This window comes from Pipistrellus hanaki (genome assembly GCF_964339955.1).
Source record: "Pipistrellus hanaki genome assembly, chromosome: X".
NCBI lineage: Eukaryota > Metazoa > Chordata > Mammalia > Chiroptera > Vespertilionidae > Pipistrellus > Pipistrellus hanaki.
The window spans coordinates 25,214,769-25,239,340 of NC_140524.1; the positions used below are offsets into that span (position 1 = coordinate 25,214,769).

Sequence of the window (24,572 nt, forward strand, 5' to 3'; positions counted from 1 at the left end):
TTGAAAGGGTAGATTTTCAGGTCTAGCCATAGTTAAGTTCAAGGCTCTGTTTTTTCAAGAGGATTTATCATTAGTCTGAGACCTAATGATATATTTTTAAGGTATACCCCTAAAACAATTTATAGATAGATAGATGCATGGATCTACCTATAATACTCAACATCTTTTGGGGGTGGAGGGATGCAGCACTTCTAAACAATGCATAAGGGAAACAGTGTTTGAAGAGTCTTATCATGTCTACCATTTATGCACACTGAACTAATGATATCAGGTTAGCAATGCAAATTGTGTTATGGTCTCTTTGTTTTGTTCAGCAAAAGTCATCCGGGAAGGCGCTGTTTAACCTGAGTTGCAGCCATCTAAACCTTGCTGAAAAGGAATATTTTGGATTAGAATTCTGTAGCCATTCTGGAAATAATGTGAGTTGGTTCTTTGTGTCTACAATTCCTTCTAAATGCAGTTTGCAGCCAGGTATATAAGGCTCAAACCCCTGATTGAAAAATAGAAAAAATAACTTGCAAAATAGCTTCTCTGTTAAGTTACCTCATTTTGCCAAACACAAACTCTTCTGCCCTATGCTCTTTCCTCTTTTGTCGCTCAGTGAACAGCTCTCTATGCTTTATCTATTTTGACTTTCCAGATGCTGGACCTCAACCTCCAGAATTGACTCCTAAACTCTCTTATGAGTATTCAAAGGATTTTCCTTCCCCTCTCTGAAGTCTTAATATTCCCTATATTCTTCCTGCTGTGTCCTTCCTGTTATCTGGCACCTTCCCAGAAAGGCTCATTATATCTGTTAAGCTGGCATTTGGGGGCTGTAGGATTCAAATGTGGAGCCAAATGCCTTCATTGGTTTTTATAGCAACTAATGAGCCTTGTATATGACACCTCTGTCATTCTACAGACAGGGGAGTAGTGATTCAAATGTCAACAACAAAAAGGTTATAGATCCACAATGTTCACTGTCATTGAGAAAATACAAGGGGACAGACTGAGTGATGTGGAGGTACGTCAGCTCAGACATTGCTGTTTCTAACTATTTTCAGAAGTCTAACTAGTCTTGGTATTTGTTTATTTCATGTTTATTTTTATCTGGTACCAAAAAGAAAGATGCATTCAATTCCATGTCCTACCAATTTTTTCATTAATGTTATTGCAGGTCTGGTTGGAACTTCTGAAGCCTATTACAAAACAAATAAAAAGTAAGTATGGAAAATCATTTAAGGAATATAATTCCCAGTTAAAACTTAAAAATATTTCAGTAATGCCATACTATTCCTCACATTAATATAAGGGAAGAAATGGATTTTGATGTATTATTTTAATCCTTCATAAATCTAGTAAATTCAGCAATTTAAAAAATCATTTTAACTTTCCTTGAGATAAAGAAAATCATGCTGCTGGATCTTTGATTGAACTTGAAGAAGCCTGGTAATTATAGCACTCTGTGGATTGGCTCTGGAAATATATTTCAGGTTCTAGCATTACAAATGTTCGAGCATCCTTGATGTTAATCTGCAATGCCACTCACTTTTTGCCTGAAGATGTTTTTGTTTTATCCTATCACAGACATTATTCATTCATTTCAGTTCATATTTGAGTGCCTACAATTGTGAAATATACCTCCCCTGTATATCACAATCTAGCATGGTGGTTCTCAATTTTTAGTGTGTATTATAATTATTTGGGGTTCTTGTTGAATTACAGATTATTGGGCCTCATTCCTGCATTTTCAACAAATTCCACTGGTGTTTCTGATGCTGGTTGATTTCAGTCAACACTTTATGAAACATTCTCTTGTAGTGTCTTTTCTCTCATCTGCTCTTTACATGTTGGTGCTTTCCACAGCTCAATCTCTTTCCCACCGCAAAATGATAATGTCACATTATTCCAACAGCTTCTTAACTGATTCCCCCTAACTCATCATGCACACTACTCCCAAAGGGAACTATTGAAAATACCAGTCTCACCACATCACTGTTTTGCTTACAAAGCTTCCATGGCTCCATATTGCTCTTAGAATAAAGTGCAAACTCATTAGCATGATCCACAAAACACTGGACTCTGTCTGCATTTCTAGCTTTACCTCTGCCTCTGATCACTTTATTTTTTTTTAAATCATATTCCTATCCCTCCTGATTTTGACTAAATTAACTTCAGCTGTAGGCTTCTCAGATAAAATAAAGGATGCCAAACTAAGTTGGAATTTCGAATAAACAAAGGATAATTTCCTTCTATATGTATGTCCCATGCAATCATTTATCTGAAATTCAAAATTAACTGGGACTTCTATATTTTATTTGATAAATCTAGCAACCATACTCAGATTTCAACTCTTATAAGAATCTTTCCTTGACTTTCTGCAAACTTTTTTGTTCCCCCCTTGTGCTTCCCCGGTACTCAGTGCTTACAACACTTTGTGGCACTGTAATTGTCTGTCTAAATGTCTATCTCTTATACCAGAATATGAGTGCTTTATTGTCATTTTATTTCCAATACTTGCCTAGTACAATGCATGGCTTAAAATAAGTACTCACAAATATTTGCTGAATGATGCTAAATCTGCAAGCTGTAGAGTTTCTGATTTTTAAATGCAAATAGGAATTAAGGCAATTAGATATGTTTTAATGTAGATTTTTAAGATACATAGAGGCATCAGACCATACTTTTTCTGGTTCCCCTTATAAGATCATTCAGCCAGGTGATACTCTTCTGCTTTTAAACCAGGGCACTTCTCTCAACCAGGAATGCAGAATTCAAAGCAGCAAGTGGGACATTTTTCAAAATGAGACACTTCTTACTTAAGAGAGGACACAGTAGGTCCCTAAGAGGTACATCTTTAGGGAAAGAAACTCAAAGGGAAAGGGTAGGAAGAGGGTCAGGAGAACATTTGAAAATGCTATCCACATAGAGACACAATATAGAAATAGCAGCACCTTACAAATGTGAAAAATTAAAAAAAAAGTCTGTGTAGGGAGTGGTGGGGAGAGGAGGGAATAGTAAAGATGAGTACTAACGTGTGTGTGTGTGTGTGTGTGTGTGTGTGTGTGTGTGTATGTGTGTGTGTAAACACCTATACACCTATAACTGTTGTGATGGACATGTAAATAAAACTTACGGAGATATTGTGTTTTAAGACCCTAAGGAGGCTGTTTTCAAATTTCTGGTGAAATTTTTCCCAGTGGACCCTGGACATCTACAAGAAGAGCTTACAAGGTTAGTACTCACCTGTGTGTCTGCTATATGATGTTACTTAAGAATTATTATTCTCCATTTACCAGGGAATGGGCTTATAATCTTTGGATGGCTTGGCTCTCAATGTCACTCTCTGGAAGATGGTGAGGAGCTGGAGAGAAGAAGGGCTTGGCTGGTACCCAAAATGTTATTCTACCAAAGGGTGGGGACTTCACAGAGAAGGGGGGTGTTCTAGAAGTGGTAGTTAGCGTGGGTGTGCACTTGAGGGTTATGCCATTAACTATTGCAACATAGTGCTTGCCTTCATTGCATCTGTGCTCAAATCAGAGGGCAGCTTGACAGCACAAGTGTAATGCCAGCTAATTTCATGAATATTAAAAAGTGTGTGTGTGTGTGTGTGTGTGTGTGTGTGTGTGTATGTGTATCCCAATAGGTAGAAAATGATGATGATATATACTTATAAAAAATTTAAAAAGTAAAAAGTATACATTTTTATAAATTATTTATAATGTTCAATATATATTATTGGCAATTTTATTATAATTGTTTAATAATTACATATTATTAAAACTTAATATGTCACTTATAATTTATAATAATAAATTTTTTAACTTTATAAAAGTAGAATATTTTTACTTATAAAAACTAAAATGTTCAAAAGTATAAGACATTTTATTTATTTATTTATTTCCTTACCCAAGAATATTATCATTGAATTTTAGAGCAAGAAGAAGGGAAAGAGAGAAAGGGAAGGAAAAATATCAATATGAGAGAGAAACATTGATTAGTTGGCTCCTGAAAGCTCCCAACTGGGGCGAAGGATTGAACCTGCAACTTAGGCATGTGTCCTGACTGGAAATGAACCCAACTCAGTCCTACTGACTGAGCCAACCAGCCCAGGGTCAAAACATTTTAAGAAGTGTTTTAGTACTTATTTAAAACTAGAAGCCCAGCATGCGAAATTGCGCAGCCCCACCCACCTGTGTTGGTCTTTGGTCATTATGGCATTAGAGCCACTGGGATTTTAAATAGAGATTATGTCCTTTACAATATTAATGTAAATCTACTTCTTCAAAGATACATTTTCAACATAACACTTCCCAAAACCTTACTCTGATTTCCAGACTTTAGATTTTACATGTAGAAGTGATGTAACAGATATATGAGATAATCTAGTTCAGCCCTCTTTGTTTACAGATGAGGAACAGGTCCTGGGAGCTAGAGTGACTTAGTTGGCAATTATTGTCCCTGAAGTCTCTTTTTTACTCCTTTTCTGCAGGGATGCTTGTTTTATGAAGGGTCATTGGAGAAGTCACCTTTCACAAATCAGTCTCTCTCTCTCTCTCTCTCTCTCTCTCTCTCTCTCTCTCTCTCTCTCTCTCTCTCTCTCCCCCTCCCTCCCTCCCTCCTTCCCCTAATTCTCTCCACATTTGTGAGTTGTAGACCACTTTCCTAGATAACTTAATATCTTGGTAACCATATCAATTTGCATTTGCCAGCCCATAACTAATTTCAGTTGATTCTCAAAGTGTGACCAGTTTTGATGGAGATAAACTTTCTCCCTCCACCAGAGAGAGAGAGAGAGAGAGAGAGAGAGAGAGAGAGAGAGAGAGAGAGAGAGGAAATCAATGTGATCATAAATGATTCATCAGCTGTTCAGAGCAAGGATTTGGTATTTCTAGCAGACAGCTGCCTTCTTAACAGCAATGAACGTGTCAAATGACGAGAAGTTTCATTTTTTTCTTGCTAGGAGCAAAATGAAATTCACTTTCCTTTTAGCAATTGAAATTGATGATTGTATTTGCATCTATATTTGAAATCAGTCAATGGCAGAAGTTAGAATTCCTTTATTTTATCCTCATTGGTCCATCTAAGAATATTTAACTATAATTGAATTGATAACGATGATTTGTTTAGTCGAATACGTAAGTTTCTGAAACTTGTGTACAAATAATAATTTCTAATGGAACTCATTTGGGGAGCACACAGTAGAAAGTATTATAATGACAAATGCTTTTGTAAATTGAATAATTGCCTGCTAATTTACTTGTATGTTTTCTAACCTGAATTTTCATCTATCACCTGAAATTAATTTCGATTCTCCACATTGACTTCAAGGATTAATTGGTTTTAAATAAAAGTCCAGGTACAGCTTTATATAAATAAAGGGAAATGCCAACAGCAGATACAATAAATGTTTTAATGTATAAAATAAAATATCGGAACCAATTTTGGACTATGAGATAAAGCCATCAGTGGTAGAAGCTTAATTATATACATCTCTTCAAAAGTTGATTCTCCTTTGATAACGGCTTAAAAGTGTGAGACAAATGCTATCTGTTTGGCAAAGCTCTAGATACCAACTGGCACTTTATGGGTCCCTGATGAGCTGTTCATGGAAAAGGGGCAGTTTGACTTCCTTCCATTCCGGTATAAAGTAATTCTATACCTGTTCTGTGCAGAGTGCTACCTTGGCTGTAGTAACACAGATAAGGTGATCTAGCCCAGCACTCCGCACAGAGCAAAAGAGTGGTCTCAAGTCTTTGATTTCTGAAACACAATCTTTAGAATACGAGGAGGCCTAAATTCAGTGGCAGACCTGAGTTTTGGCCACAGTTTCACTTTCTTTGGGTGATATAACCTTGCCCAAATCATCTAGTCTCTGTCTTCCCATAATTGTGAAATGAGGTGATTGTTCCTGCCCTGCCAACCTCCTAAATAGTTTTGATAGTGAGTGCTTGATTGTATTTTGTAAACAGAGCAGTACTGGCCTCCTGAGCAGGCTGATTCTTGCTGAATTTCCCTTTCTCTTGGACTGGGTATGTGGCTTTGCTACGTGGCAGAAACCACCCGAGGATGATTGGCCAACTCCTTCAAATTGGCATGAGGATTTGGCTGGGATGATTTCTAATGGTTGTTAGTCCTGCCAAAGTGCTGGATCAACTAAGTTGTGGTCTAGTACTGGTTTGGGGTTGAAGCAAAGCCTGTGCATTACTCACCATTCCCAAAAACATCCTACTGGCTGGGGGTGCCATTTCATTCTTGAAACATTTTGGATCTGGGAGAAGGGATATTCTTTTTTGTTTCTGTTTCTTTCTCAAGAGATTTCCTCCCAACTTCCTTGCAGGTATCTTTTTACTCTTCAAATAAAGAAGGATTTGGCTCTGGGAAGGCTTCCATGCAGTGACAACTGTACAGCGTTGATGGTATCTCACATCTTACAATGTAAGTAGCAAATGTTGTCTTTGGGGCATATCAACCAGGCAGAGAACCAAGCAAAGGAGCTGAGCACCCTCAGCATGCCCACCATTATGTTAGAAGAGAAAGCCTAGATAAAATATATAAAAATAGAAAGAGGTTGTCATTGTAGTTATGGAAATTTAGATTCAAATACTGTCTCTACTACAGTGTAACTGTTGTATCCTAGGGTAAAGTCCTGTCACTTGACTGTGCCTGAGATTCTTAGACTTTAAAATGGTGACAAAACGGTTTTTGTCACAGAGTGGTTGTGTTTATGTAGAATAAAAGTAAAGGCTGATTTTCTTCTGTCTGGGTCTAACTTTTCCCCTCCCACTGCCTGGGGCATACTGTCCAGGAACTGGTTGGACTAATGCAGGCATGGACTTTGCCAGGCAGGCCCCACTCTCTCTGCTTGCCCCAGGATACATTTCTGGCATGTGCTTTTTGTGGCACATTGTCACGTTTGATGTGATTTTGCTTTGCTCTGTATCATGATTACAGAGAACAAAGCACAGAGTATATCAGGTAGAGAGAGACTAAAAAGGAAAAAGGCTCCAGGCATCTGTTAGAGTTCTCCATCTACTAGCAGCTAATTGGACTAGGCTGAATAATGGCAGCAGGGAGAAAGAGCCTGGGAAATACTGGGGGGCATACCTGGGAGTGGGTGAATCTAGGCAGACCAGGCTGCTCCTGTCCCCTGAAGGGCGGTGTTGAGGCAACTAGAGATAAGCATATCTTCTAGGGCTGGCTGTGCTTTCTCTTTGAGAGAGGCCTTCCAAGAATAGTTTGTTCCTTACCATTCTGCAGGATCATACATTCATTTTTGTTTGTTTCACAAGTTCATCTGTTTGCCTCTATCCCTTACAAAATTTCAGTGTTTCCCAAACTTTTGACATATGTGTACCCCTTCTATAATTTTCGTAACGCTGAGTACCCCTCGTACTCATGAGAACGTAGAATTAGGCGCAGCTAAGCATGGTGCAGTGCATATCCCCATCAAACTCTGGTGCAACGCGTACTCCCACCAAACTCTTCCCGTACCCCTGGGGGTACACATACCACACTTTGGGAAACACTGCCTTACATCATGACAGTCCATAATTGGTAGATTTCTGTTTTTACTGGGAACTTCAGAAGTGCTTGAAGAGGGACAGTTTCTGAATCAGTATGTATCAGTCAGTACTCCTGACTGGGACAGGTAATGACAGCTCCAGGATCTCAGGAAGGCAGTGAGCAGGGAAGGCTTATGGAGGACATGGCTTTTGTGCTGGTTCATAAAGTGACATATAGGTATTGGATATGTAGTAATAGGAAGAGAAAAGAACATGGAAAAATGGTAGTAGGACAAGAAGTCATGTATAGAGAGGATGCAACTCAGGTAAAGCTCAAGCACAGGGTCTGTTTAGGAGAGGTGGCAGAAAGGGCCTTGAATGTCAAGGACACTAACAACATGTTCACTATTGTGTTCTGTTTGGCAAGGGTCACAGGGTAAGGCAAATAGGGAAAACAATGTTGAGAGACATCCTTCTCTATTAACTATTATAGTAGCAATCAGGGGACTGAAGCTTGGTGACAGCCTCTAATGGGTGAGCCCAATGTCATTCCTAATGGTGCAGCATTATAGATTTGGGCATTCCCTAGTGGCCATTTCAGGCACAGCATGGAACACTTCAGCTTTTGTCAATAGATGCTCTTTCCATAGGAAAAGGCTAAAGTTTCAAGGAGTCAGCTCTTTACAATCCATCCCTGTCAGACAATTTCATTGGCTATGTAGGCAGTAAGCAGAACACAACCAGATTTCTCATTAATTTGCTAATTTATTCATTCATCCAATATTTATGTTTCACACATTTAAGAACCTCCACGTTCTGACCTCTTCACTTAAGTTTCTCTTATACAACCTTCTGGTTCTAGCCAGGCACTTCCTCCCAAACACAATCTGTACATTTCAAATGAAGACTCATTTTTATGAATGCCTTTAGTTACTCTTCTTTTGTCATTTATTCAACAAAAATTTCTTAAGTACCTACTACATGCCAGGTACTATTAGAGGCACTGGAAACATAGCAGTAAACTAATCAGACAAAAATTTTTGCCTTCATGGGACTCACATTTTGGCAGCAGTAGAGAATCAGACAATAATCAAAATAAGGAAATATTTTATGCATGTTAAAAGGTGATAAAAGTGCTGGAGAAAATAAAGTATAAAAAGGAGATGGGGAATTCTGGGGGTGGATGCTGATATTTTCAATAAAGTGCTCAGAATAGGATTCACTATGAAGGTGACAGCTGAACAAAGAATTGAAGGAGGTGAGAGAAGAAGCCATGTAGAAACCAGTGGAAGGAAGTTCCAGGCAGAGAAAACATCTAGCATAATGGGCCTGAGGTGGGAACATGCTGGAATGTTCAAGAAATATTAAGCACTTTGTGGCTGCCTGGAACTGAGGGAGGAAGAGAATAATCATGGGGTACCTTAAAAGCATGTTAAGACCAAGAATATTACTCTGAGATGGGAAGCCATCAAAGCATTTAAAGCACAGGAGTGAAATAATCTGAACTAGGTTTTAACAAGATCATCTTGACTGTTATGGTGAAAATATAAACTTGTAATGAGTAGTAAATAAGCCATAGAATTCTAACACACAGTATAATTAATAGAGACCATAAAATGTACTATAATTATGTAATCATATGTCATAAAAGCCTAATATGCAAATTGACTGAATGGTGGAATGACCGGTTGCTATGACAAATACTGACCACCAGGGATTGCCTGAGCACAAGCCCGTAGCCACTTCTCAGTCATGGGCATGCTGGTATTGCCCTAGGATGGGAGTGTGGAGACTGCAGTAGAATGGCAGTGAGCCTACTGAGTGGCAGCGGTGGGCACAGTGGGGCAGGGATAAGCAGAAGCAGCCTGGTGCCTGGCCCGGGCTTAGGCTCTTGCATTGTTGGTTTGGTGGTAATAAACTACCTTAGTCCTTTTTTGTCTGAGAAGCTCCTGATTTCACCTTCAATTTTTTTTAAAATATATATTTTATTGAATTTTTACAGAGAGGAAGAGAGAGGGACAGAGAGTTAGAAACATCAATGAGAGAGAATCATCGATCAGCTGCCTCTTGCACACCCCCCACTGGGGATGTGCCCGCAACCAAGGTACATGCCCTTGACTGGAATCGAACCTGGGACCTTTCAGTCCGCAGGCCGACGCTCTATCCACTGAGCCAAACCGGTTTTGGCCACCTTCAATTTTGATTGATAGCCTTGCCTGGGTATAGTATTCTTGGATTTAGACCCTTCCTTTGCATAAGTTTGTATATTTCATTCCATTCCCTTCTGGCCTGATGTGTTTCTGTTGATAAATCAGTCACTAGTCTGATGGGGGATCCTTTGTAGGTAACTTTCTGTCTCTCTGGCCACTTTTAAGATTCTTACTTTTTCATTGGTGTTTGCCAATTTAATTATAATGTGCCTTGGAATCAGTCTTTTGGAGTTCATTTTGTTTGGGACTCTGTGAGCTTCTTGGATTTGTGTAGGATTTTTCTTCCCTATATCAGGGAAGTTTTCTGTCATTTTGTCAAACAGGTTTTCTATTCCTTGCTCAGTTTACTTTCCTTCTGACACCCTTATTATGCGGATGTTGTTTTGTTTTGTGTTGTCCCAAAGTTCCCTTAGGCTCTCTTCCTGCTTTTTATTTTTTTTTCTAGAAGCTGCTCTACTTGTGTATTTTTTCCTACCTTGTCTTCTAGCTCACTGATGCGGTCCTCTGCTTCTTCTAGTTTACTGTTTATGCTTTCTATTGAGTTCTTTATAACAGTGATGTCATTTTTCATTTCTTCTTGGTTATTCTTCAGTTTCTCTTGGTTCTATCGTTGAATTTATCCTCCATTCTTTTCATCCACCTTATGACCATTTCTCTGAATTCTTTCTCTGACAGGTTGCTTACCTCCATTTCCTCTACTTCCTTTTCTGATGATGCCTGCTTTTCTTTTATATGCAGGCTGTTTCTTTGTCTCCATGATCTCTCTTCTCCAGATGTCTGGTTATGTAGTTCCTTCTCTCCTTATCTCAGGAAAAATCTGACCTTTCCATGATATTTTCCAAATCCACGTATTTGTGCCACTTTGGAACCAGTGTTCTTGGTTTTGCAGCTGTCTGCTAAAATATCCTATCTAATAAAAGAGTAATATTCAAATTAGCCATCACTCCACTACACCCCACAAGCCATGCCCACCAGCCATTCAAGAGTGAGTATGTGAATTAACCCAACCAAGATGGCTGTAGTCACAGAGAGAGCAGGAGGGAGGTTTGGGTTTCCCCAGCAATGGAGGAAGCCAAGCTTTCCACACACCCTGGTCGCCCCAGGTCTCCGCTTAAGGCTACAAAGTTTCAATTATAGAAGATTCATAAATCCCAACTGAAATGGCAGCAGCCATGGAGATGGAGAGAGCAGGAGGCTAGGGTTTCCCCCAGCGATAGAGGAAGCCAAGCTTCTGCAGCTGTGGCCTGCTTTGACCTCTGCTTAAGGATACAAAGTTTCAATTATAGAAGATAAATAAATTCCAACAGAAATAGCTGCCACCATGGAGTGAGCAGAAGGCTTGGCTCAACTCCAGGCTACAGAGTTTCAATTGTAGAAGATAAATAAGTCCCAGATACCAGGGCATCCATTTGGGTCGCTGGGTGGCATGGCTGGCCTGAAAACCATCACAGGCTCCTTGCCCAAGCCACTTGACACCCCAAGAGAACCCCCACCCTGATTCAGGGCACCCTTCAGGGCTAACCAGCTGGCCCCCAACCCATGCACCAGGCCTCTATCCTATCTAATAAAAGAGTAATATGCAAATTGACCATCATTCCAATGCACAAGATGGCTGCTCCCATGTGGTCAAAGATCCTGCCCCCATGTGGACACAAGATGACCACCACAAAATGACCAGCAGGGGAGGGCAGTTGGGAGGGACCAGGCCTGCAAGGGAGGGCAGTTGAGGGAGATCAAGCCTGAAGGAGAGGGCAGTTAGGGGTGACAAGGCCAGCAAAGGAGGGAAGTTAGGGGCAAACAGGTTGGCAGGGGAATAGTTAGGGGGTGATCAGGCTGGCAGGTAGAAGCAGTTAGGGGCAATTAGAAAGGCAGACATGCGAGCAGTTGGGAGCCAGCAGTCCTGGATTGTGAGAGGGTTGTCTGACTACCCATTTAGGCTTGATCCCACCAGACATCCCTCGAGGGGTCCCAGATTGGAGAGAGTGCAGCCTGGGCTGAGAGACACCCCCCTTCCCGTGCACAAATTTCATGCTCCGGTCCTTTTGTGCACTGGGCCTATAGTTTTTATATATTCTGATTAAAATCCTTTATGAAATATGTAATTTGCTATTTTCCGCCAATCTGTACCTTGATTTTTCATGTTCTTAATGCTCTAATTTTTAGTGGAACAGTTTTTAATTTTGATGTATTTTTACTTTCTCAATATGTTTTAGTGGTTTATGCTTTTGGTGTAATATCTAAAAACTATTTGCCTAACCTAAGGTCACAAAAACTTTTAAGTTTTCTTCTAGAACTTTTTAAGGTTTACCTCTTAGATTTTTGTCTATTAATCATTTTGAATTATTTTTGTATGCTTACATGGCATATATTGAGAGAGAAATCTAACTTCACATTTTTGGCCTTTAGATGTATATTTTCCCATTTGTTGAAAAGACTATTATTATTTCTCCATTGAATTGTCTTGACAACTTTGTCAAAAACCAGTTGACAATAAATGTAAGGGCTTATTTCTGGATTTTCAACTATGTTCCATTAGTATATATGTTCTATACTGTATTATTTATATGCCCTATTCTGTCTTATTCATTCTTATACTCTTATTTATTTATTTAATATATTTTATTGATTTCTTAGAGAGAGGAAGGGAGAGAGATAGAGAGAAACATCGATGTGAGAGAAACATCGATCAGCTGCCTCCTACACATCCCCTACTGGGATGTGCCCGCAACCAAGGTACGTGCCCTTGACCAGAATCGAACCTGGGACCTTTCAGTCAGCAGGCTGACGCTCTATCCACTGAGCCAAACCAGTTTTGGCTCTTATACTCTTATTTATTGTAGTTTTGTATTAAGCTTTGAAATAGGGATGTGTACATCCTCCAGCTTTCTTCTTCTCTCACAAAATTGTTTTGTTATTTTGCATCCTGTGCATTTCCATGTAAATTTTAAGATCATTCGCTAATTTCTACAAAATACTGGTGGGGATTACATTGAATTTGTGCATCAATTTTGGCAGAATTAAAATTTTTACAATGCTGAGTCTTCTAATCCATGAACCAGAAATGTCTTTCAATTTATACAGCTCTCTTAGAAACTTTTCTTGGCAATGTTTTGTACTTTTCAGTATATAAGGCTTATATATATTTTGTTAAATTTATTCCCAAGTATTTTATTCTTTATATGTGCTATTGTAAATGACATTGTTTTCCTAGTTTCACTTTTTAAAAATTTTTTAGTTGCTAGTATATGCAAATACAATGATGTTTTGTATACTGATTTTCTATCTTGCTACCTTGCTGAACTCATACATTAGTTCTAGTAGAGTATTTTTGTGTGGATTTTTTAGGATTTTGTACACACAGGACCATGTTGACTATAAGTAAAGATAGTTTTACTTCTTTATTTTCAGTACAAATATTTTCTATTTCTTCTTGTTGCCTGATTGCACTGACTAGAACCCCAGTACAATGTTTGGTAAAAGTCGCAAGAGTAGACATCTTTGTCTTGTTCTTGGTCTTAAAGGAGTGCATTCATTTTAACACCATTTAGTGTAATTATAATTTTAGCTGTAGATTTTTAATAGTTAACCTATTTCAGGTTTAAGAAGTTCCCTTCTATTCCTTGTTAGTTGAACATTTATTTATTTATTTATTTATTTATTTATTTATTTATTTTATTATGAATTGGTGTTGGGTTTTGCCGAATGCTTTTTCTGCATCTATTAAAATGATAATATATTTTTGTCCTTTATCCTTTTAACATAGTATGTTACATTAATTAATCTTCACATATTCAACTGATTTTGCAATCTTGGGATAAATTCCACTTGGTCATGTATAATCTTTTTATGATATTTTTATATATTGCTGGATTCATTTTACTAATGTGTTATTGAGGATTCTTGCATCTGTATCTATGAAGGTTATTGAACTGTGTGTAGTTTTTTGTTCTTCTTCTGATGCGTTTGTCTGGTTTTGGTATCAGAGTAATACTGGCCTCATAGGATGAGTTGATAATTATTAATTCCTTTATTTTCTGGAAGAGTTTGTGAAGAATTTATATTTATATATTTTTTTGAATATTTGATATAATTACTCAGTGAGACAACATGTGCCTGATTGATTTTTAAAGAGATTTGTACATTTATCAGTTTTGGTAATAAATAAATAAATAAATAAATAAATAAATAAATAAATAAAGTCATTGATTTGGTCTTTTGAAAAACTTGTTAGAGATTTTCATTATAATGTGATCTTGAAATATACATACACATAGACCTCACTTGTCTAAAAATGAATGTGCCTTCTGTCTAAAACGATAGAAAACCAAGACAAAAAAGAAAATAACTTTCTAGCACCCAATATGGGTGCCCCCATGTATTTTATCCCATAAGAGAGCACCACAAGGTTCCATGGAAAGTCTATTTATTCTTACAATTCATAAACTGCTAACAAGTTTGGATATCTGTATTCCATTTTTTAAATGTTACAATGTGAATTTTAATTGGAATATTTGTTTTGGGTTCCCACTTTATGGTAGATTAGAAGTTACAATTTAAAACCAAGTGGAGACCTAACTCTTTAGGGGAAGTCAATGACCAGGAAGTGATTCATATTAATCTGACAGAGAGAGAGAAGGCATAAAAATTATAAAGAAGACACAAGAATTCAAAAGCAACATAGTTTGAAGCCATTTACTGTGAGGGCAGATAGTCCTATATAGCTCAATTGCCTTTGTAGACAGTGCTAAAATATAGGTTTCTAACAATAAACTGGAGACATCTAGAAAAGAGTACACTATTATCAGAGATAAACTGCAAGTGAGTTGAAAAAGCTAGAATGATTCCCATTATGATTTATCTACTGGGGAATACAAATAGCTCAGGTTTTACTAGGATCCCAGAGTAATAGATTGCTGTGACTGGCCTACATCATAGTTAGGAGGCTGAATTGATTTGCTTGGGCTGCTATAACAAAATGCCAACAACTAGTTTGTTTAAATGACAGAAATTTAGTTTCTCACAGCTTGGAGCCTGGAATTCCAAGACTGAAATTTTGGGTTCTTCTGAAGGCTCTCGGTGGCTTGCAGATTGTTACCCTCGTGATGCATCTTTACATGGTCTTTCCTCTGTGCACCTGCATTCCTGGTGTCTCTCTATGTGATGAAATTTCCTGTTTTTATGAGGACACTGGTCATATTGGGTTAATGGACACACATCTGCCTCATTTAACTTAAATCACTCCTTTATAGAGCCTATCTCGAAACACAGTTGCATTCTGAGGTGCTGGGGAATGGTATTATCAACATACGAATTTGAGAAGGGTTGGCATACAATTCAACTCATAGCAGGGATTGATCAGATGTAAAAGAAACCATGAACTGAATGTAGGAGAAGGAAATAACAAAATACTCATCTGTGTTCCTGTAGCCTTTAAGACTTACCTTGTGTCTATGAGATACTATACAGGGACTTAATAACAGCGCACTGCTTCTGATTTGAAAAAGAACCAGTTAGACCTCTTCCTTGCCTCCCCCCCCCCCTAAATAGACATAAAGCATGGGATGGGAGGCCTCACCCTGCATTGGCTGCAAAGAAAGGATTGTTTTGGGGAGGTCAGAGAGTCTTCTGGGTGCTCCATTGCTTAACTCCTCAATGGTAATGTGAAAAAAATGTCACTGTTCTATTATGCAGCAGAACTGGGAGACTTTCATGAAGAAATAGATAGGAAACATCTGTCACAAACCCGTTACTTACCGAACCAAGACTGTTTAGAGAGCAAGATCATGCACTTTCATCAGAAGCACATGTAAGTACTTCTAACTGGCACCTGTTTTCACCAGCAGGGAACACTGCAGCTGAGGACAGATTTAAAAGCAAACCCTTCAGTCAGAGAAGCTTGAGGCTCAAGAAAACACTGAACTCGTCATGGAGCTCTCAGGGTGAAGTTGTCATCCTTGTCACATTTATTAGGCTCATAAATTCTTTCCCCTTACAGTGGCAGGAACCCAGCTGAATCTGACATTCTGCTACTGGACATAGCAAGGAAGTTGGATATGTATGGCATCAGGCCTCAACCCGCCAGTGACGGTGAAGGGATGCAAATCCACCTAGCTGTTGCTCACATGGGAGTACTGGTGTTACGGGTAACAACTATTTCATTTGAAGTCCTTTAGCTTTGGGAGTTATCTTGGGTCAAATTTTAGTGTCTTTTCCCAAGGTGATCCAGCCCCTTAGTCTTACTACCAGTCAGAAAGAGAGATAATGCTTAGAAGTGTTTTGGGTCAGTCTTCTCTCTTCAATGTGGTTTGCTTCCATTTGCAGTCTATACCTGATTATTCTAAAAAACTCACATATTAGATCAGGCCAGCATGGTTGAGAGAGGAAGTCAAGAGCATCTTTGGAACTTTTGGACTCTTAAGTAAAGAATATGAATTTTGGCATCCAAAAACCTTAGGCTGTGACAAATTAACCAAAAACAACTCAAAGGTTCCAAAGTGTGGTGTTCTCATTCAGTTACTGGTTTTATTGGAGGCACCCAGTGTCAGCCAATAGGGAATTGTTGCTGTCTACTGGCTCATCTTTACCCAGAACTTTGTATTTTAGGCTAGAAACAAGCTCATGGCTCTCTTTGTTATTAATCCTCACTCCACAGAACTTGGACAAAAGCTATTTTTTTCAGCATATTTTATAATCTATTAGGTCTACTCACATCTGTGAATATTCAATGAATTTAAATCTACATTAAGGTTCAAGAACACTTGCCTAAACTTCGAAACGAAAAGCGGATACCTAGGAAGGTTTGGGAACAAATCACATTTGAGAGAGGAAGGGCTAACCACAGACCTACTGACCCTAAGGACCAAATTAGAGCACTGAGTTACATTACAAAGCAGGTCAGGCAGATTCAGCTCAAATAATCTTTGCCTTCTAATTTATTTGGTTGTAAACTTTAGAGCATTGATGGGCAAAAAAGTAATGGATCACAGGCATACCTGTTCACCCAGGAAGGAATTTTACCCATTGCACTCTAACCCATGATCTTTGGTATTTTCTATTGTATGGGAGCAGATTGGGAGGGTAGGTGTGCATGGCCGTAATGTTAGTTATGAAGCCTTTCAGTGTGAATACTTCCGCGGATAGCTGGGAACAATATAGCTGGTCTATTTTGTCTTACTCAAATCCAGTCAAATAATATTTAGTGTTGAGTACCTTCTCTGTGTTCTTCATTGCATTATTATTTCTTAAAAAAACAAAAACAGCCGAAGCCGGTTTGGCTCAGTGGTAGAGCATCGGTCTGCGGACTGAAAGGTCCTGGGTTCGATTCCGGTCAAGGGCATGTACGTTGGTTGCGGGCACATCCCCAGTGGGGGATGTGCAGGAGGCAGCTGGTCGATGTTTCTCTCTCATCGACGTTTCTAGCTCTCTATCTCTCTCCCTTTCTCTCTGTTAAAAATCAATAAAATATATATATTTTTTTAAAAAACAACAACAACAATAAAAAGAAAACACCTTGTCTTTATAAATACATAATTTACATAATTTTCATACAACAAAATTCATGTTTTAACTACACAATTCAATGGATTTGAGAGTAATTACAGAGGTAGGCATCAATCTATTTATTCATCTTTCTATCAATATATTTATTGTGTATTCACTCTGTCCCAGGGACTAGAACTACAGAGGTAAATATTAATGATCCTGACCTTGTGGAACTTGCATTCTAATAGAGGGAAGACAGATAATGAAGCAAGTAATTATAAGCAAATATGATGCGCTTTGTGCTAGAAGAAGTATGGGATGCTAGGTAACATGTGGAAAGGGCTTGTGCCCCACCTATAATGCCTTCATTGGCTATAGCTTCTATCAAGTACAGCAGGATCAGTCTGTGTAAGAAATAGATCAAGGGTAGTCTCATTCATGACATACATTTTCTGTCAGGTTTGCATTGTCTTATAAACCAACTTGTGCTGATATTCATCTCTCTGAAATCTTCCATGTATTTAATTATAGGGAAATACAAAGATTAATACTTTCAATTGGGCTAAAATCCGCAAGTTGAGTTTTAAGAGAAAGCATTTTCTCATCAAACTTCACGCCAACATCTTGGTAAGTAGCTTTCTAATGAATTCTATCACCTTCTGTTCACCTGGGATTTCTTGGTTGTTTCTGCAAATAGTTTGAATGTGAATGGTGAAAGCTAGCTAGTCCTGAGGGGTCATGTGCTCCCTTTTTTAACTCTACATAAATAAACTAGAGCTTTACTTAGTTATATTTTTACTAAAGGCAAATACAAAGAAATCCTACTAGCGATTTAAAATGAATAAAAGTAATAGGAAAATGTGGTGGTTGGGATGAAAGACAAGTTTCCTTAGAAACCTTTTTTCAGGGATCTGATAAGTTAAATAGATGTGATCAGATCTTGGACTATGGACATATTTATTCTGTTTTCTGCTCCATTTTACAAAGTATTTTCATCTTTTTTCCTTAAGCAAAAATAATCACCTACTACATGCCAAATATTTGAACACCTACAGTTTATAAAAGCATGATGTCGGGGTTAGGTGTATATTAAGCAAGAGAAACAACTATTGATTAAGGCTGCATTTTACAGGGTAAGACAAAGGTGCTAGGAAGGAAGTTCTTTTATGACTATAAAGCAAATATGCATTATTATTATTATTTTTTTTACCTACAGAAGATCCAGTAGTTTGGGCTTCATTCTCTGGATCTTAGCCTTATATAGAATCATAAGGAGACTGTATACAGTTTGAAGCTTATAGAGAATTCCAGGATTGTACATAGGAACATGGGAAGGAATAAGAGATGGGAGGCACCATCAAAGTTGCGGGGGGAGAGAGGCTGCTGAAAATATGGCTAGGCACATGTATGAAAAAATGGGGGTATATAGTGTATTAAGGGAATGGAAAAAAAAACAAACTTGACTTTTATGTCTGAAAGGCTAAGCCTCCCCCAGAGCAGATTAGAACATGCTAAATGAAAAATACAAACCATCATAGAACAAGGCATCTTAGAGAGGGAAAAGTGCTTCTGGCTGGTATATTAAAAAGATTCATATACATGTAACCATACTATAAAGCCTATCATCTATATGAAAATCTCCTCCCCACTCCTCTTTCCTGTTGGTCATTTATAATTCTTGTTACCTTGAAAGGTTACTCTTTAATGTTCATTTTAACCTAATTTACAACTTCATAAAAATGTTCCTGGCAGAAAAGAAGGGGTAAAATGTTTGAGGTGAAGGGGGGTATGCAAGGTAAAATTTGGTTCTTAGAGAAGGGTCTGTTTTTGAGCAGTGGCCCTAGCTGTTCCTCGGAAGGTTGCCAATAATTTGGTTTCAATAGGTGTGAAGCTTATAGGGGGCCAAGTGGAAAATCATGAGCTGCATGGGCACCTGGACCAATAGATTGAAAGGCTTTGGGATTTGAAGGTCTTTATAATCTTGAAGGCTATTTTGCTTGATGGAACTTGGTTTATACAGGTGTTGTGCAAGGATACCTTGGAGTTCACCATGGCCAGCCGAGATGTCTGTAAGGCTTTCTGGAAGACTTGTGTGGAATACCACGCTTTCTTCAGACTCTCTGAAGAACCCAAATCAAAGCCCAAAACCCTACTCTGCAGCAAGGGTTCCAGTTTCCGCTATAGGTAATTTAATATTACACATAGGCAAACTATACACAGAAATTTTCAATAAAATGGCAGGCAGTAGGAGAAGTTGAATTATAGAAGCAATAAAGAATTCATTTCAATCACTTAAACAATGATACTTTTTACTATTCATTCTCCGTGTGACATATTATGTCAATATTTTCTAAATGGAAGGTGGGGGAGAGAAACATCTTACTTAAGGGGTTAGATCAGAATTCTGCAAGGATGAGGGGACATAGGCAGTTTGAGAAAATATAATCAATGAACCTATTGCTTTGCTTATATACAATTTATGTGCAAGTCATGGAAAAGAAAACTCAATGATATTCTTTTGGCAGTGGTTAGGCAAAAAGACAGTGTAAGTAAGCACGAAAGGGCCAAGAGATTAAAAAGTTTGAGCAATATTGTAGTAGAAGCTCCTTATTACAGGTAACACCTTGGAGAAATTGAAGCAACATCTAAATAAGATCTTGTCTCTAGTTGAAGACACAAAACTAGGAATTCTTTGGGAAGACCTTTTAAAACTCTTTGCTAAGAGAAAAATATTTTAATCAAATGCTTCCCATAAGAGATTTTTCAAATAGTGTAGACCTGCTCCAGTAAGAGCTGAGATTTTTTTATGTTTAATAAATCTTTATTGTTCAGATTATTACAGTTGTTCCTCTTTTTTCCCTCCCATAGCTCCCCTCCACCTGGTTCCCACCCCACCCTCTGCCCTTAACCCATCACTGTCCACAACAATAGGTGTACAATTTTTGTCCAATCTCTTCCAACACCCCCACACCCCCTTGCCCCCAAGAATTATCAGTCCACTCCCTTTTCTATGCCCCTGTTTCTATTATATTCACCAGTTTATTCTATTCATCAGATTTTTCATTTATTTGATTTTTAGATTCACTTGTTGATAGATATATATTTGTTGTTCATAATTTTTATCTTTTTCTTCCTCTTCCTAAAGAATACCCTTCAGCATTTCATATAATACTGGGTTGGTGGTAATGAACTCCTTTAGCTTTTTCTTATCTGTGAAGCTCTTTATCTGACCTTCAATTCTGAATGGTAACTTTGGTGAGTAGAGTAATCTTGGTTGTAGGTTCTTGCTATTCATCACTTTGATTATTTCTTGCCACTTCTTTCTGGCCTGCATAGTTTCTGTTGAGAAATCAGATGCCAATCATATGGGTACTCCCTTGTAGGGAACTAGCTTTTTTTTTTTTTTTTCTTGCTGCTTTTAATATTCTCTCTTTGTCTTTTGCCCTTGGCATTTTAATAATGATGTGTCTTGGTGTGGTCCTCTTTGGATTCCTTTTGTTTGGGGTTCTCTGCCCTTCCTGGACTTGTAAGTCTATTTCTTTCACCACTTAGGGAATGTTTTCCGTCATTATTTCTTCAAATAGGTTTTCAATGTCTTGCTCTCTCCCTTCTTCTGGCACCCCCATAATTCTTTTTTTTAAATATATATATATATATATATATATATATATATATATATATATATATATATGTATATGTATATATGTATATATATATACATATATATATATATGTATATATATATACATATATATATATATATATATATATATATATATATATATTTGATTTTTTACAGAGAGGAAGGGAGAGGGAGAGAGAGTTAGAAATGTTGATGAGAGAGAAACATCAACCAGCTGCCTCTTGCACACCCCCTACCAGGGATGTGCCCGCAACCAATGTACATGCCCTTGACCGGAATCAAACCTGGGATCTTTCAGTCCGCAGACTGACACTCTACCACTGAGCCAAACCAGTTTCGGCAAGCACCCCAATAATTCTGATGTTGGTACACTTGTAGTTGTCTCAGAGGCTCCTTACAGTATCTTCATATTTTTGGATTCCTTTTTCTTTTTTCTTTTCTGGTTGGGTATTTTTTGCTTCTTCGTATTTCAAATCTTTGACTTGATTCTTGGAATCCTCTAGTCTGCTGTTGGATTTCTGTATATTATTCTTTATTTCAGACAGTGTAGGCTTAATTTCTAGTTGGTCTTTTTTATATCCTTGAGGGTCTCACTAAATTTCTCAGAGGTTTCTAGAAAATTCTTGAGTAACCTTATAACCATGGTTTTGAACTCTATATCCAGTAGTTTGCTTTCCTCCATTTCTTTCATTTGTGACTTGTTTCTTTGTCTCTGTATTTTGGCTGCTTCCCTGTGTTGATAGAGTGGCTATGTGTGCAAGGTGTCTTATAAGGCCCAGTGGCTCAGCTTCCCCAATTTCCTGAGGTGGGCACTCTTGGTGCACCCTTTTGTGGGCTGTGGGAACAGCCTTGTTGTAGTTAAGCCATGATTGTTGATGGTATCACTGGAAGAAATTGACCTCCAGGCCAATTGGCTGTAAGGATCAGTTATGTCTATGATGGGAGAGCTTCTGTGCTAGAGACACCATTATGGGGAAAGACGTGCTTCAGTGGGGCTTTGGTGCTCCCTGAGTCTGCCCCCTGAGTATGTCTCTTATGGATCTGAGGAGCTGTAATCTGGAAGATCTCACTCTGACCACTGGGTACACTGGTTTTTGGATCTCCAAGGAGGTGTAAATTTAGCCTCTGCCTAAGCCATCCAGCAGCAGCTATGGAGAGATCTTCAGATTCCTCTTCTTTGTTTGGGGTTTGGTGGTGCCAGATGAGGTCCAGTTGTGAAGCAATGCAAGCTGCTGTGGAGCCTTGGGCCTTCTTTTGGATGTCTGGGGGCTCTCTGACCCAGTTTCAGTTTGGTAGGTAATTTTATATTGCAAAGGGCCAGGCCATTCAAATGCAAAAGCCTCTGTGCACAGCTGGGGTGGAGTTGTAAATTGAGTGGGGCGAAGTTTCAGGAAATCCATAGGGCAGTGCAAAAAAAAACCAAACAACAACAACAAAAAACCCACCAAAAAACCCAAACAAACAAATAAAAAACAATGGCTGACCTTCAGCCCTGCCCTAAGAGGCCCCGGGTCTTAGTGTCCCATGGTAATCAATGCAAGCACCTCTGTGAGAAAGCTGCCCTTGTGTTCAAGCCCAATGCCTCATAGTCCAGTTTGTCCCCCTATGAGTCTGGGTCCCCAGAATCTCACCCAGAACTGGACTTCAGAGCAGTTGGGAGCTTGTAGCACCCTCCTGATTGAAAAGACAACTGCAATAGAGAAACCAAGATGGTGGAATAGGTAAACACCAAGATGGCTGCCTTGCACAATAATTTCAAAACTACAACTAAAAGACAAAACATCTATCACCCAGAACCACCAGAAAGCTGGCTAAGTGGAATTTCTACAACTAGAAGGAAAGAGAAAAGAGCACTGAGACATGCACAAGAGCTGAAAAGCCGAGGTATGGAGGCGCGCGAATTGGGCTGTTAGCGGGCAATTGATGTGCTTTTTTTCAACCTGAAGGGAGACAAGTTCCGAATTACTCTGAAATCCAGTTTCTGGGGAGACACTGGGGACCCAAACTCCTTCAGGGAGAAGCTGGACTGTTGGCCATTGGGTCAGAAAGTGAGGGTGACTTTCTTGTAGAGGTGCACCCAGTAATCATTGTTTACTGCGCTGAAGTGTGGGACCCAGGGACTTGAAAATGTGGAAACGCCAAGAAAGCTGACTGGCAGCCATCGCTGTTTGCCACGCCCTAGCCTAGTGATGCCCTGAGACTTCGCCCTGCACAATCTACAAACCTGCCCAAGCTCCATGCAGCAGTTTTTGGATATAAATGGCCTGCCCTATCACAGCTTAACCAAATAAACTGCAGCTCTGGTCAGACAGCTACAAAACCTCCAAACCCCAAGGAAAGAGGAGAAAACTGTAGTTCTCACTTTACCTCCTGTTGGGTGGCCTCAGACAGTAGCTGACCTGCACCCCATTGGAGATACAGAAGCTAGTGTATCTAGTGGTCTGTGGGAGATGACACCAGATTTCAACTACTGTCATAAGGGACACATTCAAGAGGCAGACTCAGTGAGCACCAAAGCCCCACTGAAACAAGTCCTGCCTCATTAGCACGTTTCCAGCACAGCAATTCTTCCATTATAGACACAGCGGGTCCTCACAGCCAATTGGCCTAAAGGTCAATTCCTCCCAGTGATACCAACAACAATAAAGACTTAAATACAAAAAGGGTGTACACACAGTCCACAAAGGAGTGCACCAAGAGTGTCCACCTCAGGTAACTGGGAGGCTAACCCATTGGTCCAATCAGGACACCTAGCACACAAAGCCACCCTACCAACTCAGGAAAGCAATGAAAATGAGGAGACAAGGAAACACATCACAAACAAAAGAAATGGGGAAAACAAACTACTGGATATAGAGTTCAAAACCATGGTTATAAGGTTTTCAAGAATTTCATAGAAAAGGCCAATAAATTTAATGAGACCCTCGAAGATATGAAAAAGGACCAACTAGAAATTAAGCCTAAACTGTCTGAAATAAAGAATAATATACAGAGACCCAACAGCAGACTAGAGGAATGCAAGAATCAAGTCAAAGATTTGAAATACAAAGAAGCAAAAAACACTCAACTGGAAAAGAAAATAGAAAAATAATCCAAAAAATTGTAGTGTAAGAAGCCTTTGGGACAACTTCAAGTGTACCAACATCAGAATAATGGGAGTGCCAGAAGAAGAGAGAGAGCAAGACATTGAAAACCTATTTGAAGAAATAATGACAGAAAACGTCCCCTATCTGGTAAAAGAAATAGACTTACAAGTCCAGGAAGGGCAGAGAATCCCAAACAGAAGGAATCCAAAGAGGACCACACCAAGACACATCATTATTAAAATGCCAAGGGCAAAAGACAAAGAGAGAATATTAAAAGCAGCAAGAAAAAAAAGCTAGTTACCTACAAGGGAGTACCCATATGACTGGCATCTGATTTCTCAACAGAAACTATGCAGGCCAGACGGGAGTGGCAATAAATATTCAAAGTGATGAATAGCAAGAACCTACAACCAAGATTACTCTACTCAGCAAAGTTACCATTCAGAATTGAAGGTCAGATAAAGAGCTTCACAGATAAGAAAAAGCTAAAGGAGTTCATTACCACCAAACCAGTATTATATGAAATGCTAAAAGTTATTCTTTAAGAAGAGGAAGAAGAAGAAAAAAGTAAATATAAAAATTATGAACAACAAATACATATCTATCAACAAGTGAATCTAAAAATCAAGTGAATTAAAAATCTGAGGAACAGAATAAACTGGTT

At 38.7% G+C, this 24,572-nt stretch overlaps 1 protein-coding gene across 1 annotated transcript in view; it reads left to right on the top strand.

Moving 5' to 3' along the window:
- Nucleotides 1-278: 278 nt before the first annotated feature.
- Nucleotides 279-24,572, top strand: part of FRMD7 (FERM domain containing 7) — a gene marked incomplete at its 5' end in the record, with an annotated part of 29,112 nt that continues 4,818 nt past the window's right edge. The window contains 8 exons of the mRNA XM_084869935.1: nucleotides 279-419; nucleotides 1,160-1,202; nucleotides 3,138-3,216; nucleotides 6,323-6,420; nucleotides 15,389-15,503; nucleotides 15,693-15,840; nucleotides 17,711-17,806; nucleotides 19,200-19,363. Of these exons, the coding sequence (XP_084726061.1) occupies nucleotides 279-419; nucleotides 1,160-1,202; nucleotides 3,138-3,216; nucleotides 6,323-6,420; nucleotides 15,389-15,503; nucleotides 15,693-15,840; nucleotides 17,711-17,806; nucleotides 19,200-19,363 (884 nt within the window). The remainder of the gene's footprint in view (nucleotides 420-1,159; nucleotides 1,203-3,137; nucleotides 3,217-6,322; nucleotides 6,421-15,388; nucleotides 15,504-15,692; nucleotides 15,841-17,710; nucleotides 17,807-19,199; nucleotides 19,364-24,572) is intronic.